We start from the raw sequence: 12,779 nt of genomic DNA, 5'->3' as shown, positions 1-12,779 counted from the left end.
CCGCCCAGGTGATGCCTAATACCATTTGGTAAACACTAAAATCTACCCAATGGTGAATTATGATGACGGAGGAGGATCATTTTACACGAGGAATTGCACAAAAAATCTCAGCAATGATGCACACAAAATCTCAGCAGCGGTGCAAACAAAATCTCAACAATGGTGCACATAAAATCTCAACAATGGTGCCCACAAAATCTCAACAATGGTGCACACAAAATCTCAGCAGTGGTGCACACAAAATCTCAACAATGGTGCACACAAAATCTCAGCAATGATGCACACAAAATCTCAGCAATGGTGCACACAAAATCTCAGCAATGGTGCACACAAAATCTCAACAATGGTGCACACAAAATCTTAGCAATAGTGCACACAAAATCTCAGCAATGATGCACACAAAATCTCAGAAGCGGTGCACACAAAATCTCAGCAATGATGCACACAAAATCTCAGCAATGATGCACACAAAATCTCAGCAATGGTGCACACAAAATCTCAGCAGCGGTGCACACAAAATCTCAACAATGGTGCACACAAAATCTCAGCAATGGTGCACACAAAATCTCAGCAATGATGCACACAAAATCTCAGCAGCAGTGCACACAAAATCTCAGCAATGGTGCACACAAAATCTCAGCAATGATGCACACAAAATCTCAGCAATGGTGCACACAAAATCTCAGCAATGATGCACACAAAATCTCAGCAGCAGTGCACACAAAATCTCAGCAATGGTGCACACAAAATCTCAGCAATGATGCACACAAAATCTCAGCAGCAGTGCACACAAAATCTCAGCAATGGTGCACACAAAATCTCAGCAATGATGCACACAAAATCTCAGCAGCAGTGCACACAAAATCTCAGCAATGGTGCACACAAAATCTCAGCAATGGTGCACACAAAATCTCAGCAATGGTGCACACAAAATCTCAGCAATGGTGCACACAAAATCTCAACAATGGTGCACATAAAATCTCAGCAGCGGTGCGCACAAAATCTCAGCAATGGTGCACACAAAATCTCAGCAGTGCTGATTTCCAATCATGATCCTTCCTCCACCCACCTCCTTTTGTTCTCACCGTTTTAGTAACCTTGATATAATGCATATTCGTCTCAGCCTGATGCTGGGTGCAAAGCTCCTTGTAAAAATAATGCTACTTAATCCAGATGTGAACAACGGTTCCAGAAACAGGTGCGACCTGTGCCTGGTAACCGGGGCTGAATCCATCCATAGAGACATAGCAGCAGCAGATTCAATCAGGAACCACTGAAGCTGATCAGAGCTTCCAGGCAGCTCCCTGGTACTTACAGCACTTTGTCTTTTACTGTGAGCGGCTACAATTAATACGACGATTCAGGCCATGGACCTGGATTTTAACCCACGATTCTCCAGAGGAATCGTAGCTGACAGCAAATTGGGTCTGGAGCAAAGATTATTTTACACACCCGAGGCCATCACACTTTAGGAAGGACTTGGAGAGGGCACAGGGGAGGTTTACCAGGATGATGCCAGGGATGAGGATTTCAGGCATGTGAAGAGATTGGAAAAGCTGGGATTGATCTCCTTAAAGCAGAGAAGGCTAAGGGGAACCTAATACAGGGATTGAAAATCATGAGGTGTTTTGACGGAGCAAATAGCGAGAAACTTTCCTCCGTAAAATGAGCCCATAAATGAAGGTCAGGTATTGAATATCATTGGCGGAATTGGGGCTGAGAGCAGAAGGTTGGAGTGGGGTGGGGGGGGTGGGGGGTGGGTGAAGTTTGGTTGGGGGTGGGGATGGTGGAGTGAAGAGAAATGTTCCAAGATATTTTAAAAATATCTTGTGATCTGTAATCGCCTGCTTGTCTGTGGAAAAAGATCCTCGGGAACTTCCAAAAGCTAATTGGGCATGTACTTGAAGGGAGATAATTGACAGGGTTATGAGGGAAAGTCCGAAGTGTGGAGAGTAAATTGAACAGAGCCTTCCAAGAGCCAACACTGACTCGACAGGTTGAATGGTCTCCTCTATGGTAAGTTTATAGGAACGTTGGAGCAGTAGTAGGCCATTCGGCCCTTCGCATTTCAATTAGACCATGTGATCATCAAGATTTGAGATTCGAATGAGAGATCTCGACCCCGTCCATCTCCGCCTCCTCCCTTCATCACTCCAGCCCCTATTTCTTCCCCGCAATCGCTAACCGTCCAGGAAACTTACTCTCCCTGTCTGGGTTCAATTGTTCCCCTGCCATCCTCTAACCCTGTTTATCCTCTACAGTGCTCTCGCTTTGGTCACTCCGTTTAAATATCCAAAGGACACATATAAGAATTCCATGAGTATTACTGCGAACTTCATCTGAAATCGCTGAACAGCAGGTGTTCGACACCACAAACAAGCATAGTTCAACTGATTAAAACAAAAAGCTACTGCGGATGCTGGAAATCCAAAACAAAAACAGAATTACCTGGAAAAACTCAGCAGGTCTGGCAGCATCGGCGGAGAAGAAAAGAGTTGACGTTTCGAGTCCAACATGACCCTGTTCTGTTGAAGGGTCATGTTGGACTCGAAACGTCAACTCTTTTCTTCTCCGCCGATGCTGCCAGACCTGCTGAGTTTTTCCAGGTAATTCTGTTTTTGTTATAGTTCAACTGAAAGCGGTTTGAATCAGGAAGTACTGATTGTGAATATGGCTTCCAGACAGCCGGGCGAGAGTTTCGTGGAAGATTTAATTTGTCTCATTTGTCTTGAATCCTTCACCGATCCGGTTTCACTGGAGTGTGAACACAACTTCTGCCGCTCCTGTATCACCCAGTGTTGGGAAAAGAAGATAAACTCCTGTCCTGAATGTAGACAGAAGTTTCGGGAAAGAAACCTCAGAGGCAGTCGGGTCTTAGCGAATCTGGCTGAGAAAGCTCGAAAATTAAAGCTGGATCCGAAAGAGGAGGAAAGTAAACTTCACTGTGAGGAACATGAGGAAGAACTGAAGCTGTTTTGTGAAACTGACAAGAAATTGATCTGTGTGATTTGTAGAGATTCGCAGGAACACAGAGAGCACCGCTTCCTGCCGATTAAAGAAGCTGTTGGAATGTACAAGGTAAAAGGGAACAGTTTTGATCCTGATTATTTGATCACATTTTCATGGTCGATCACTTATTTTCTGATTTTCTCTCCCAAATCCCAGGATCGGGTGAAATCTTCCTTCGATTCTCTCACAGAGAAGAAATCGGCGGTTCTGGAAATGGAGCAGCAGCAGAAACAGAAGATTTCCCAGATTAGGGTAAAGTCTCCCTGTGCTGATTTTCTGGGATCTCTGTTAGTTTTGTTCCTTTTATCGCGGGACATTAATTATGTTTCACATTTCATTTGGTAGGAACAGTCGAGCAGTCTGCAGACCCACATCACATCCGAGTTCACTAAAATGCACCAGATTCTCACTGAGAAAGAGCAGCGTTTAATCCTAGATCTCAGGGAAGAAGAGGAGAGGGTTCTGGAACCAATGGAGAAAAACCTTCGAGAGATTCAGGAGAATGTAAATTCTATTGAGGAGAAGCTCTCAAAGTTGCAGAAACAAATGGAACAAGAAGACGGAGTGACATTTCTTACGGCGGGTTATTGTATTTCAATTTAGTTCAGTAAGAACGAAGTCACAATACGATGGGTGATGGTTTTGAAATAAATGAAACTTTTCTCAATAACTTGGAATTGATTGAAAAAAATAGGTTGTGTTGTCTATTCCGGGGCAAAGCTATTATTATCACTGAACCCACAATATCTACAGAACCAGGGGAATAACTGCCACATCCCGGGAATGATCTTCATTCGCAGCTTTTCTTTCTCTCTCTGTGTTGCCCAAGTTTAACATCCTTCTGAAACTGACATTGCAATCCGATTACAATGACATGGTGTGGGTGTGCCCGGTACGCTGAGTGTGAGGGTGACTGTGCCTGTGGGTGGGACTGATGCTCATTTCTCGAACCTGATTCACCAGTCGAATTTTTCAGCTATATCCTGTTTCTGTCAGATGCATTTACAATATTTCTGCTGATATACCTGCTGCCTGTTTTGAGATACTATCTGTACAATGATTGGCTAACTTCTTTGAGCATTTTGGTGAGATAAGAGAGAGGCTGGATCAGGGAAGTGCAGTTGCTGTTGCCACCTGGATTTTCAAAAGGCGGATCATATTAAGGCGTGTTAGCAAAATTGAAGCTCGTAAAATAAAATAGGGGCTGTAACAGCAAAGGTACAGCATTGACCAAGGGAGAGAAAACAGAGCTGTGTGGAATGGCTGTTTTTCAGGCTCCGTGGATGTTTACAGTGGGACAAAGCCAGTAAATGCTGCAAATCCTCAGCAGGTCTGGCAGAATCTCCGGAGCGAGGAACAGAGTTAAAGTTTCAGATCGTGACCTTGATCATTAGTTCTGTTTTCCTCTCCACAGATGCTGTCAGAGCGGCTGAGTGTTTCCAGCAGTTTTCGTTTTTATTTCAGATTTCCAGCATCCGCGGCACTTTCCTTTTGTATTCGGTCTACAGTGGTGTTCCCCAAGGTTAGGCACTCGTACCCATATCATGATACACATTAAGGACTTGGGGGTACACATCGCAATTTCAAAATTTGCAGCTGGCACGAAATTTGGAAGGTTAATTTTAAACCGTGGAGAAGCTAGTAACAGACTTGTAGAGGACAACACACAGGTTGTTGGAATAGGCGAACACATGGAAGCTGAAATTCAACACAGGAATTTGTGAGACGATGCAGTTTGTTAGCAAGAATAAGAAGAGACAGTACAAGCTAAGTGGGACAATTTTAAAGGGGAACACACGAACGGAGAGACCCGGGTGTGTTTGTGCACATACCTTTGAAGAGGGCAGGACAGGTTAACATTGCAGTTAATAAAGAATATGGAATTCTGGTCTTTATAAAAAGAGGCACAGTGTAGAAAAGCCACGAGGTTATACTAAACTGGTATAAAATACTAGTTTGGCCAGAGCTGGAGGATTATTTCCCATTCTGCGCACTCAATTTTAAGAGAGAGCTGAAGGTTTTGGACACGGTACAGAAGTGACTTGTTAAAGTGATTTCAGGAATGAAGGGTTACTGTTATATCAATAGGCTGGGGAAGCTGGGCTTATTCTCCTTAGAGCAGAGGTGTTTGAAATATTGACACGTTAAGATGGAGTAAATGAAGAGAAGCCTTTTCAATGGGACTGACTGAAGGGCCGATAAGCAGAGGGCACAGATTTAAGATGAATGGCAAAAGAACCAGGGTCGATGAGGGAAGCCTTCTTTATATTCCTCTGACACCTTATGTCACATCAACAATTTCCAGTTCCCTGGCCCCAACCGCTTCCTCTTCACCATGGATGTCCAATCCCTCTACACCTCCATCCCCCACCAGGATGGTCTGAGGGCCCTTAGCTTCTTCCTTGAACAGAGGCCCCAACAATCCCCATCCACCACTACTCTCCTCCATCTGGCTGAACTTGTTCTCACACTGAACAATTTCTCCTTTAACTCCTCTCACTTCCTCCAAATAAAAGGTGTGGCTATGGGTACCTGCATGGGCCCCAGCTATGCCTGTCTCTTTATGGGGTATGTGGAACATTCCTTGTTCCAGTCCTACTCCGGCCCCCTCCCACAACTCTTTCTCCGGTACATCGATGATTACTTCGGTGCTGCTTCATGCTCTCGTCGGGACCTGGAAAAATTTATTAATTTTGCTTCCAATCTCCACCCCTCCATCATTTTCACATGGTCCATCTCTGACACTTCTCTTCCCTTTCTTGACCTCTCTGTCTCAATTCCTGATGATAGACTGTCCACCAATATCCATTACAAGCCTACCGACTCCCACAGCTACCTCGACTACAGCTCCTCACACCCCGCTTCCTGTAAAGACTCCATCCCATTCTCTCAGTTCCTTCGCCTCCGTCGCATCTGTTCTGATGACGCCACCTTCAAAAACAGCTCCTCTGACATGTCCTCCTTCTTCCTTAACCGAGGTTTTCCACCCACGGTCGTTGACAGGGCCCTCAACCGTGTCCGTCCCATATCCCGCGCATCCTCCCTCACGCCTTCTCCTCCTTCCCAGAAACATGATAGGGTCCCCCTTGTCCTCACTTATCACCCCACCAGCCTCTGCATTCAAAGGATCATCCTCCGCCATTTCCGCCAACTCCGGCATGATGCCACCACCAAACACATCTTCCCTTCACCCCCCCTGATGGCATTCCGTAGGGATCGTTCCCTCCGGGACACCCTGGTCCACTCCTCCATCACCCCCTACTCCTCAACCCCCACCTATGGCACCACCCCATGCCCACGCAGAAGATGCAACACCTGCCCCTTCACTTCCTCTCTCCTCACCGTCCAAGGGCCCAAACACTCCTTTCAAGTGAAGCAGCATTTCACTTGCATTTCCCCTAACTTAGTCTACTGCATTCATTGCTCCCAATGCGGTCTCCTCTACATTGGAGAGACCAAACGCAAACTGGGCGACCGTTTTGCAGAACACCTGCGGTCTGTCCACAAGAAAGACCCAAACCTCCCTGTCGCTTGCCATTTTAACACTCCACCCTGTTCTCTTGCCCATATGTCTGTCCTTGGCTTGCTGCATTGTTCCAGTGAAGCCCAACGCAAACTGGAGGAACAGCACCTCATCTTCCAACTAGGCACTTTACAGCCTTCCGGGCTGAATATTGAATTCAACAATTTTAGATCTTAAACTCCCCCTCCCCCCATCCCCACCCCGTTTCTCCCCCCTCCCCTTTTTTTTCAATAATTTATATAGATTCTTCTTGCCCCACCTATTTCCATTATTTTTAAATCTAAAACTAAAACCTTGTTAGTCTTTCCACCCCACCCCAACTAGAGCTGTACTTTGAGTGTCCTGTCTTCCATTCTTAATTAGCACTTTTCTTAGACAAATATCACCACCTTCAACACCTCTTTGATCCTTTTGTCTGTGACATCTTTTGATTATCTACTCCTATCACTGCTTGCTTATCTCCACAATCACCACACCCTCAACTTCTCTCTCCCCCCCGCCACCCCCCCAACCTTAAACCAGCTTATATTTCTCCTTTCTCCTAACTATGCTTCAGTTCTGCCGAAGGGTCGTGAAGGCTCAAAACGTTAACTGATTTCTTCTCCACCGATGCTGCCAGACCTGCTGAGTTTTTCCAGGTAATTCTGTTTTTGTTAAGCCTTCTTTATACTTCAGTTATGTGGATAGATTGGAGGCACTGGGACTGTTCGCTTTGGAGATGAGAATATTGAGAGGACGAAGTTTTCAAATTCACGAGGAGGCTGGACAAAGTGGATGGAGGGAAATTGTTCCCAATGGTGGAAGGGCCGAGAATCAGAGGGCACAGATTTAAAGTCACAGCCGAAAGCAGCAATGAGGATACGAGGAAAGCTTTATTTATGCAGCGAGTGGTTAGGATCTGCAAATCATTCCCTGAGAGTGTGCTGAAGGCAGATTCAATAATGTCTTTCAAAAGGGAATTAGATCATTAACCTGAAAAGCAAGAATTTGCAGGGCTCTGAAGAAAAGGTGAAGGGAGTCACGCTGGGTGAAATGCTCTTGCAGAGAGTGCGCACAGCCATGATCGGCCCAATAGCCTCATTCTCTGCTGTAATCATTTTGCTATGGTTCGATGATTCTATACAAACAGTATATAGGTTTTGGAATGCACTACCTTCAAGCGTGATGGATCCAGGATCTATAGAAACCTTCCAACAGGAATTGGATAAATTCTTGAGGGAGAAAAGTTGTACTGATATGGGGGAAAGAGGGTGAAAGGGATGAACTGGATTCCTCTTCAGAAGAACGAACACAGACGCGATAGGTTGAATGTCTCTATATTTGATAAACTATTCTATGATTCTGTGAATGACGAAGAATTCTGTGGCACAGAGACAAGTCATTCAGCCCAATCAGTCTATGCTGGTGTTTATGTTCCACAGGATTCTCCTCCCACCTTATTGTCTCCCACCCTGTTGACATAACCTACTGTTCCTTCCTCTAATATAGATTTATGTAGCTTCATTATAATATTCTCTAACTCCACTGTGTTACTAACTTCAACTGCTCCTTATCATAGAGAGTTCCATTTGCTCTTCAGTCAGCAAAGGAGTTTTCCCTGAATTCCCATTGGATTTATTAGCTTTTTTATTGATTCATGGGATGTGGGCGTTGCTGGCTAGACCAGCATTTATTACTCACCCCTAAGAAGGTGGTGATGAGCTGCCTTCTTGAACCACTACAGTCCACGTGGTGTATATACATCCACAATGCTGTTAGAGAGGGAGCTCCAATGAAGGTGGGGGGGAGAATGGCGGAGCAGGCTCTAGGGGCCAAGTGGCCTACTCCTGCTCCCAATTCGTATGTTCGCAACTTTTGACCCAGCGACAGTGAAGGAACGGCGAAACATTTCCAAGCCAGGATGATGAGCAGCTTGCAGGGGAACTGCTCTGTGACTGCTCTGTGCGTGTTGCCGCTAGCTTTGGACTCCGCCACAATTGGAAACTGTTCCCTCTGTCTAACCCATCAAAAAAACCTGTTAATTTGGAAAACCTTTATCCAGTCACCTCTCAATCTTAGCTGTTCTGGAAGAAAATATCCAAATCCGTTCTGCCTTTGCTGACAGCTATACCCTCTCAGTTTTATTAATTCAGGGATTTGGGAGCGTTTAGCAAGCTCAGTGTTTATTGCCCATTCCTAGTTGCTCTTGAGAAGCTGGTGGTGAGCCTCCTCCTTGAGCCGCTGCAGTCTGTGCAGTGCAGGTAAAGCCAGAGCGTCACCAGAACCTCAGCCTACTGAAGGGCAACAGATTTCATGTCCCTGTCGGTTGCCGAGGTTGACGCCGGGTGGTCGGTCCAGTTTTATTGTTATTAGAATTTATTAATTCCTGCTCTCTGGACATAGACAGCCAGTCCCTGTCCACTCATATTTGTGTTTTGTTTATTTCAGGGGGAAGCCTTTCGGAAGAGGAGGTAAAACATGAAATATACTGTAATTCTACACGGTTTGGGAAATGTGATTGTGGTTAATTTATAACTAACTGTTTGATATTTGCAGGACGAAACACACCGTTTATGTGCTGCCATATGCAGGTGCCGCTCTGTCGATTGAAAAATTCACCGGCCCTTTACAGTACACAGTGTGGAGAGAAATGATCGATGCCATTAACCCCAGTAAGACTCAGATAGATTCCTTTGCCCTGAATTATTTCTCATTTCTATGCCAAACGGATCTGATTATGTCAAACAGCACCTTTATGAACGGGGTGGATAAAAGCTCCTAACTAGAATAAAAGTCCTTATTTACTCCCCTTCCTGACCATTTCCCCGCGCCAGCTCTTTCCCTTCCTCCCTCTCTGGTGTCTGGACTTGTTTCCAATCCCTCAGCCGTTTCTTTCTCAATTGAGTTTCTCTCCACTCTCTTGATTCTCTCTTCCCTTCTGCAGCAGTTCCCTTTCTTGCTTTGGTCTTTTAAGCTTATCTTCCCTTTTTTCAGTCTACCGGTGTCTGTACCTTTCCACCTCTCCCCTCGTCAACCTTGATGATTGTTGTTATTGGTTTTCTGGCCTGATGCCCCCGGGACTGAAATTGTGTCTCCAAGGCTGCATTGTGTCCAGGTTCCTTGTGTAATTCCTAAATGACCTGGGAATCACTCTGCTGGAAGAGAGAGCCACAGTGGACTGAAGATCAGTGGGAGATTGGGAACCCCGGGGGACTGGGGAACACCGGGGACTGGGGAAGACCAGAGACTGGGGAACACAGGGGACTGGGGAATACCAGAGACTGGGGAACACCGGGGACTGGGGAACACACGGGATTGGGGAATACCAGAGACTAGGGAACTCAGGGGACTGGGGAACACCAGAGACTGGTGAACACCAGAGAGTGGGGAACACCAGAGACTGGGGAACACCAGAGACTGGGGAATACCAGAAACCGGGGAACACCGGGGACTGGGGAACACAGGGGACTGGGGAACACAGGGGACTGGGGAATACCAGAGACTGGGGAACAGAGGGGACTGGGGAACACCAGAGACTGGGGAGTACCAGAAACTGGGGAACACTGGGGACTGGGGAACACTGGGGACTGGGGAATACCAGAGACTGGGGAACACAGGGGACTGGGGAACACCAGAGACTTGGGAATACCAGAGAATGGGGTACACAGGGGACTGGTGAACACAGGGGACTGGGGAACACCAGAGACTGGGGAACACAGGGGACTGGGGAACACAGGGGACTGGGGAACACCGGGAACTGGGGAACACAGGGGACTGGGGAACACAGGGGACTGGGGAACACCGGGGACTGGGGAACACCAGAGACTGGGGAACACTGGGGACTGGGAAACACCAGAGACTGGGGAACACAGGGGACTGGGGAACACCAGAGACTGGGGAACACAGGGGACTGGGGAACACAGGGGACTGGGGAACACAGGGGACTGGGGAACACCGGGGACTGGGGAATACCAGAGACTGGGGTACACAGGGGACTGGGGAACACCAGAGACTGGGGAACACAGGGGACTGGGGAACACAGGGGACTGCGTAAAACAGGGGACTGGGGAACACAGGGGACTGGGGAACACCGGGGACTGGGGAACACAGGGGACTGGAGAACACAGGGGACTGGGGACCACAGGGGACTGGGGAACACCGGGGACTGGGGAACACAGGGGACTGGGGAACACCGGGGACTGGGGAACACAGGGGACTGGGGACCACAGGGGACTGGGGAACACCGGGGACTGGGGAACACAGGGGACTGGGGAACACAGGGGACTGGGGACCACAGGGGACTGGGGAACACCGGGGACTGGGGAATACAGGGGACTGGAGAACACCGGGGACTGGGGAACACAGGGGACTGGGGACCACAGGGGACTGGGGAACACCGGGGACTGGGGAATACAGGGGACTGGGGAACACCGGGGACTGGGGAACACAGGGGACTGGAGAACACTGGGGATTGGGAACTGAAGAAGATTGAGATCAACGGGGATCCTTGTAGTCGGCCAGGATCACAGTGGGGACATGGGGTCAGGGACATTCCAGAAGCAGGAACACCCAGTTGGGTGAAAACCCCAATTTTACTTGTGCAGCAGCACTTCTGGGAGCACCTCCTGCACATGCACAGAGGCAGTGTCAAACTGTGGTAACAAAACATGTTTTTAAGTGATGCTCCTTTTTCTGTTACTGAAATGCATTCTATTTTGTCTCATAACTGTCTCCTTTACACCAAAACCGGTTAATCAGTTAATCTGAAAAAATAACTACTCAGGGAACACCCATTTTCGCAGTCAGGTTCTTCTTGTGGCCAAAATAGATATTTTTGCCGAGCAACCAATTAGTTTGGGAGAGATCCAGTTTTGGAAACCCAAACTAAATGATCCTAGTGGAGTTAAAATAATGCTAAACCAGTAAAAAATGCATCATGAACTATATATTTAAGAAAGAAAATCATCAGCCAGTGTGGGATTGGAAACATGGCCCTTGAGTTAAAAGAGTATTTTGCAGTTCAGCTACCAGGCAAGGTTAGAACTCCCAAAACGACTTCTTCACTTCTTCAACTTGTTTAGTCATTCATTTTTCTTGTTTCTTAATTTATTTCAGTAGCTAATCCAATATTACAATTGACAGTCTTCTAGTGCAATATCACATCTTTAAGTACTTATCCTTGTATAAAACGAAATCATCTCATTCTTATGATTTGAGGTTGTCCCAAGGTAACCAGTAGTTAGTGAAATCTTTGTGGAATACGCTGACAGCCCTGGAAGAGAATGTGCCAGCGGCTGCAGTGCGGCCCGAGTGCGGATCCGCAACTAATTCCAGAACCCGGAGCCTTTCAAAAGCCCCGGAGTTCCCGGGAATCTCCCGAGTGAGCTCTTCAAAAAGGAAGGAGTTTGGATAAATGACAGCAGGAAACTAAATCACTGACTGTGTTATTTTAACTTTCCCCCAGCTCCAGCCTCTCTGACTCTGGATCCGGACACAGCGAATCCCCAGCTCATCCTGTCTGAGGACCGGACCAGTGTGAGACTCGGAGACAAACGGCAGCCTCTCCCTGACACCCCGGAGAGGTTTGACCACTGGCTCTGTGTGCTGGGATCCGAGGGTTTCACACCAGGGAGACATTACTGGGAGGTGGAGGTGGGGAACAAGACTGAGTGGGGTTTGGGAGTGACCCGAGAGTCTGCCGAGAGGAAAGAGGGAATTGATCTGAGACCTGAGGCCGGAAACTGGACTTTGTGGCTGCGACCCGCCCGGGGCTATGCTGCTGGAACCAGTCCACTGACCCCGAGTGTGAATCCCCGGAAGATCGGGGTTTTCCTGGACTATGAGGGTGGACAGGGGTCATTTTACAATGCGGACAACATGTCCCATCTCCACACTTTCACTCACACTTTCACTGAGAGAATCTTTCCCATCTTCCACCCGGGGCCAAAGGACGGCGGAAGAAATTCCGCACCACTGACAATCCATAGGATTAAAGGTCACTAACAGACCCATCCCATAATTTCACATCCCCTCCCTGCCTCTTGCCAGCTGTAAACTGCTCAGTTACAGGTGGTGATGATGGTTCGAATGTTACCTGAGGTCAGGGCGGGTACAGCCCAGTGACAATGTCTTGTTGGGGATATTTGTTTTGTTTAATGGGTGCTGATGAACAAACTCATCGGAATATAGGAACAGGGGGAGGCCATTCAGCCTTTCGAGACTATTTTGCCTTTCAGTCAGATCCTGTATTTTAATTCCACACACGCTT

General features: G+C 47.3%; 1 protein-coding gene across 1 annotated transcript; it reads left to right on the top strand.

The window, feature by feature from the left end:
• The first annotated feature begins 2,650 nt into the window (after positions 1 to 2,650).
• LOC144695636 (zinc-binding protein A33-like) lies at positions 2,651 to 12,514 on the top strand. Its single transcript, XM_078566547.1, has 6 exons — positions 2,651 to 3,078; positions 3,166 to 3,261; positions 3,355 to 3,573; positions 4,920 to 4,936; positions 9,068 to 9,183; positions 11,976 to 12,514. Exons 1-6 carry the CDS (start codon positions 2,671 to 2,673, stop codon positions 12,512 to 12,514), a joined length of 1,395 nt encoding a protein of 464 aa, XP_078422673.1. The 5' UTR covers positions 2,651 to 2,670.
• The last annotated feature ends 265 nt before the right edge of the window (positions 12,515 to 12,779 follow it).

The sequence above is a fragment of the Cetorhinus maximus genome, chromosome 21, assembly GCF_964194155.1.
Source record: "Cetorhinus maximus chromosome 21, sCetMax3.hap1.1, whole genome shotgun sequence".
In the NCBI taxonomy this organism is placed as follows: Eukaryota; Metazoa; Chordata; class Chondrichthyes; order Lamniformes; family Cetorhinidae; genus Cetorhinus; species Cetorhinus maximus.
The sequence above is the reverse complement of the archived record's forward strand: the minus strand, read 5'-3'. Positions and strand labels throughout refer to the sequence as shown.